Raw genomic sequence first — 5,760 nt, forward strand, 5'->3', positions numbered from 1 at the left:
GAGAGTGGCACCGGGGACTTTAGTGCATTTCCTCCATTCACAAGGGATAAAACTTCTTTTCTACATTTGTTTGACACATGATAGATATTGACCCGATCCATATCCTTACATATGTTGCATCTAATATATCTCTCTTCATTTGTTGTTTTTATTTTTGTTATTTAGTTTTGTTGTTATAACCATGTTATTGTCGAACTAGCTTCACAAGAATCAATCCGAGTTAGTGCTTGACCAACCATTCCCTGTGGATCGATAACCCCGGAATACTCCGGGTATTTGCGTGTACCTAAAAGCTACAACCAAATTGTAACATTTTTAGGTACAAGCAAATACCCGGAGTATTCCGGGNAGTCCATTTTCTCCGTCCACTTTTCCTTCAACAAATTTCCTTAAATGCCGGGCATTAAGGAACTCTTTTAAGTTCAAAAGTAGCATATTCTCCTCAAAAAATTTGAAACAATTTACTTCCAAGAATATGCTTTCTTCTTCAACCCTCATCTCTTTTTCCTCTTCTTTCTCTCGAACAAGTAACGAGAGTCTTGGATCCTTCTCATGCACCAATAAGAGATGAGAGTCATTGGATATGAATATTGGCCAATGGGGGCCTATACTTTCAAGAACATTGACACCTCCGGGTTCCCAAATTATTCTAAAATTTTCCTCAAAGAGGGTGTCATCCAACGAGGAGTGTTCCTTGTTTGTGCCACATGTTTCATCTTCTTTGAGCACTTTTTCCATTGAGCCATTTTCAAGTAGCTCATTGTCACCATTTTCTTGCATCTTCACCTCTCCTTCTTTTCCCAAGATTTCCATCTCAATGCATTCATCACATATTTCTTCATTTTCCTTTCCAAGGTCCTCACACTCCCTTTTATTTTCATCAACCTCATGACCTTCCTTTGACAAGAACAATTGTTGATACGGAGACACTAGAGGATCTAGAGTTCGCCCATCATATCGGTACTTGGGATCAAAGATGAAACAATTTGCACCCTCATGAGGTCCTCCACACAATATACACCTTAAGGGTTGTGAAGTAGGTGGTGTGCTTTCTTGATCAAATATTTCTTTGCCCTCATCTTCAAGGTCCTCAAATTTCTTTTGAATTTCCCAATTAGCAATATCTTGATCCACTTGAGCTTGTAGCTTTTGTAGTTGAGACATCAAGTGCATAAGCTTGTTACTCTTTGCGGATTCCACCTCAAATGTTGGGTCAAGTGATTGACATTCTTGTTGAAACTCTTGGTATGGAAGCACTTGAGATCGCCCACCATATTGGTAATTAGGATCAAATGTGAAGCAATTTTCCGCCTCATGAGATCCTCCACAATATGTACACCACAAGGCTTGTGAACTTGATGGTGTATCTCCTTGATAAGTGACTTGACTCATGTTGGCACAAAATCCTTGAGTATGTTGTTGAGGAACATGATTGGAGGGGTAGAATGTATAGCAATATTCTTCAAAGTGATCCCCTCCACAAAAAGAACACCATTGTTGTTGTGATGTGAATGCTTGAGAGGAGCCTTCATAGAAATGGTCATGGCTTGAGTTGGCATAATTTGAGAAATGTTGTTGTTGTTCCATTCCTCCATAGTCTTGGTACCTATTCCAACTCATCTCATAATCATGGGAAGAAGAGTAAAATGGTGGCAAAGCTCCTTGAAATTCATATCCATCCATAAAACAAAATTCTTAACAAAAACAAAAATAAATAAAAACAAATAAAAGAATAATGGAATAGACTCCTAGAAAAAATTTTCACTAATGTCAATACAAAACACCGCTTCCCCGGCAACGGCGCCAATTTGGTCGTAACATTTTTAGGTACAAGCAAATACCCGGAGTATTCCGGGGTTATCGATCCACAGGGAAGCGGGGTATTAAGCACTAGTTACTAATTAATTCACGAGAAGCTATTCCTACGTTAACAATGGGTATTTATCTAAAATTATGAAAATAAAATAAATGAAGCAAGGCAAACGGACTTTTATATACAAGAGATTAAGAGCGGGATTTTTGGGCGTCAAAGTGTTTAATCACCTAGTGCCAATCTAAAGTGAAATAATCATTCGGGTTCAACAAGTGTGGATGATTGCAATCTAAAAGGGAAAGATTACTCTCGTAATTCAATCCCAAAACATGGTAATTGGAATACTCACTCTCGTGAGCTATTCACAACATATAATCAAGAACAAGCAATAAATGGAATACCCACTCTCGTGGGCTATTCACAATTGGAATACTCACTCTCGTGAGCTATTCACAATAAATCCCTTAATCAACATGTCCTCTCTCGAGGTACAAGAATCAAGTGCAATTGTGGGTGCTCTAATTCATAGACAAATTTAGCAATGAAACAAGTAATTAGGATCCTTAACTACAAGCATCAAGAAATTAAGCCACAATTACAACACAAGTAATAAACCCAAATAGATATTTCATTCAAGCAATTTAAGAACTAGGCACATAGGTTCATAAACACTTATCAATCCAAAAATCCCAAAGGAAAGCTTAGCCTATCATGGCTAAAATAGATTCAACAAATATACAATAAAGCTTTAAAATAGAAAAGAGAGGAAGAAATTCTCCCGAATGATGCCTCCAAGCTCTTCTCTTTGATCTCTCTTCTCCAATTGATTTTTCCTTTCAAGCTCTTTGAGAAGATGATAGCTTCCCTTTCTTGCTCTCCTTTGTCCAAAATCCGCAGCCAAGCTTAGGGTTTGAAGAGAAAATGATGCTTTTATAGTGGGTGGAGAATGGAGGGCAAAAATGACAATTTTTAGAAGTTTAGAATCGCAGATCTGTGACATTCGACGCGTCGAATCCAACATTCGACGCGTCGAATCTTTACAGCGCCGAAACGAGGCTATTCTGCCTCATTTTTGGGATTTTCGACGCGTCGAAAGTTGAGTTCGACGCGTCGAAAATTCCTGTGACGCAGTTCCGACTTGAATCCTGATTTTGACCCTTTTTCCCTTCGAATTACACTTTCATGTCTTCATACGAGTTGTAGCCCTTGAAGTCTTCTTTCCAATGGTTTAAGAATCACCTCATTTGGATATTTCTAGGCTGAGATATGGTCCAATTACCGAGGTGTCGCCATATTTAGCAGAAATTACAACTCTTTGATCTTTTGACCATTTTCCCTTTCAATCTACACTTTGATGTCTTCAAAAGAGTTGTAGCCCTTGAAGTCTTCTTTCCAATGGCTCAAGAATCATCTCATTTGGATATTCATAGGAAGAGATATGGTCCGATTACCAAGATGTCGCCATGATAGCGGGAATTACAACTCTTTGGCTCCTTTGAATTGGCTTTTGCTCCCAAATAGTTCTAATGCACTTCTAAACACATCAAAAACATCTAAACCAAGCATTATACCATTTAAAATATGAAAACAAGGAAATAAGCATTGGACACAACATTTTATCACACAATTAACTATAAAACCTACATAAAAACACAAGTAAAATAAGTACAAATGAGAGTGTATCATTGATCATCAGAAAATACAAGTATAAAAAAATATTCACTAAAATAAGCAAAACCTTTGAATTTAAAATTTTAAAACAAGTACGTAAAATAGCTAAGTTTCATTATTCATGGGGATCATAATCACACTGATTTTTGAAAAATTCTCATTATCCTTACAATCAAATGACCAAGCAACCTCTTTTTTCAAATTCTACTCTAACTATAACAAATTAAAACAATTAAAACCTCAAAAACATAAAGCGGAATCACAGAAGTAACTGAAAATTCTGTTAAAACCTTTCCGGAGCCTAGAAATCCGGTAATGATAGTGGCGGGAATGCGGCGATCGATATTTAAAGCGGCAGCAATAGAGGAATGAGAGTCCAGACTGTAATCCTGGGCGGAGGAGAAGCATCTGGAATTCCGATGGTGCTGGCAAATGAAAGAGTGTAGAGTTGTTAAGAGCCGGGAAATTGTAGTGGTGGAATGGAGGGAGTTAGGGAGGGGTTTTGATGAGGCTCTGGAGAGGAGGTATCTCAGAGTAGCCATTGATGGATTCAACACAGAAATGGAACCCTAGAAGGCTAGAACTGGGTTTAAGAGGGGTTTTAGGATATTCAATATGTGAATCCGTTTATTAAAAATTAAAAATAATTGTTTCCAAAAAAATATTAAAAATAATTTTTTTTTAAAAAAAAACTAAAAATAATCACTTTATAGTTTATATACATAAATTTTAACAATAGCCAAAAAATAAATTAAATTAAAAAAAAATACAATAAACTAATACTATAAAGCTACTCCAAGTAACTTATTCATTTTTAGTTTATCCACGTCAACATAAAAATTGTTTAACTTGTTGTGATGTTTAACTTATGGTCCGTTTAAAAATTTTGAAAATATTTTTTAGAAATTCGAGAAAATGGCTCATTTTATGAAAAATAATTTAATTTTTTAGTGTTTGGTTGAAGGTAAGAAAACTACATTTTTTTGTTTGGCTAAAAGTTTAAAATTTGTATTTTTTATGTTTGTTTTTTTTTTTGAAAAATGAACATATTATTTGTTATTTGTTATTATATAATAATAATAATAATAACAATAATAAGTGGTGGTGTTAGTGTTGGTGTTGGTGCTAAGGCCTTCTCCAATAGTTGTAGGATTTTGAGGAGGTTTTACAGGTGTGATTAGGAAAGAGAAGATGTGGGGAAGGAAAAAAGAAAAATAAAAAAACAAAAATAAAATCTGGAATTATACTAAAAAAAAAAAAAAAAAAAACAACAACAACAACAACAAAGTACTTACAAAAGATGCGGCTGCCCTCCCCATGGTACCTGCCAATCTCTGCCAAATTCTGCCAAAACCCCTATATTTGCAGGAAGAAGATTTCAACGAAAGCTTAGCATTCACATTTGTTAAAAGTTTGCTCCTTGAAATTTACTGTTCCAAAATCCCACCCTAATACCACTATTGGGGAGGGCCTAATAGTGGTTGTAGTGGTTATGGTGTGGTGGTGGTGGTGGTGAGGGGGGTTGTGGGGTGGTGGTGATGATGGTGATGGTGATGGTGACTACACTCAAGATACCAACCTTATAAAAGCTCTAGCATGCAAGGAAGCTCTTTCTTAGTTTAAAAAAACCTTGTAAAAGCTCTAGGCCCAAAAACCTCAAAATTAATTTGGCCTAAAATTTAAAGGCAGTCTAAATATCTTAAATAATCAAAAGAGACTCAAATTAATTTATACAACAAAATAATTCATCACATTAATCTATGATTTAAGCTTTACAACAAGAATAGGCCAAAAAGTTTTATTAAGGTGGACCAGGTAAAGTCAAATTGAGCCAGACCCAGCCCAACTAAAAAAATTCAGGTTATACATACGCACGCAACAAACATACACAGCCATCTACCATTTTAATATCATAATTCATTTCTTAATGAACCCTAGCTGCCATCTACCATTTCAACATCATACATACGTAGCAGTTTAAACTTTAATCAAATAATAGTTAAACTTTAATAATAATTGTTATAGTTAAACTTTAAAATGTTATTTAAAGTTTAAATTTTAATAAATAATAGTTAGACTTTAATAAAGTGACAAATAATAATTAATTTTAAAAAAATCGGTTTGGAACTGGAACATTCTGATTTCAACCATGCACGGTACGGTTCGAACTGGACCGTGTTCATCCTTAATTACTGTTGAGCAAACTCTAACATCACCTACCATCTTTGAGCTCTCTAAAAATCATCAATTGCCCCCCCCCCCCCCCCCCCCCCCCC

At 35.6% G+C, this 5,760-nt stretch overlaps 1 protein-coding gene across 1 annotated transcript in view; it reads right to left on the reverse strand.

Annotated features, from left to right (window-relative positions):
* The window catches only part of LOC116002812 (P-loop guanosine triphosphatase YjiA-like), a 16,343-nt gene extending 12,286 nt beyond the window's left edge, over positions 1–4,057 (reverse strand). Inside the window, exon 1 of the mRNA XM_031242979.1 lies at positions 3,775–4,057. Within this exon, the coding sequence (XP_031098839.1) occupies positions 3,775–4,026 (252 nt within the window). The 5' untranslated portion in view covers positions 4,027–4,057. The remainder of the gene's footprint in view (positions 1–3,774) is intronic.
* Positions 4,058–5,760: the final 1,703 nt, after the last annotated feature.

This window comes from Ipomoea triloba, chromosome 13 (assembly GCF_003576645.1).
Source record: "Ipomoea triloba cultivar NCNSP0323 chromosome 13, ASM357664v1".
Taxonomy (NCBI): domain Eukaryota; kingdom Viridiplantae; phylum Streptophyta; class Magnoliopsida; order Solanales; family Convolvulaceae; genus Ipomoea; species Ipomoea triloba.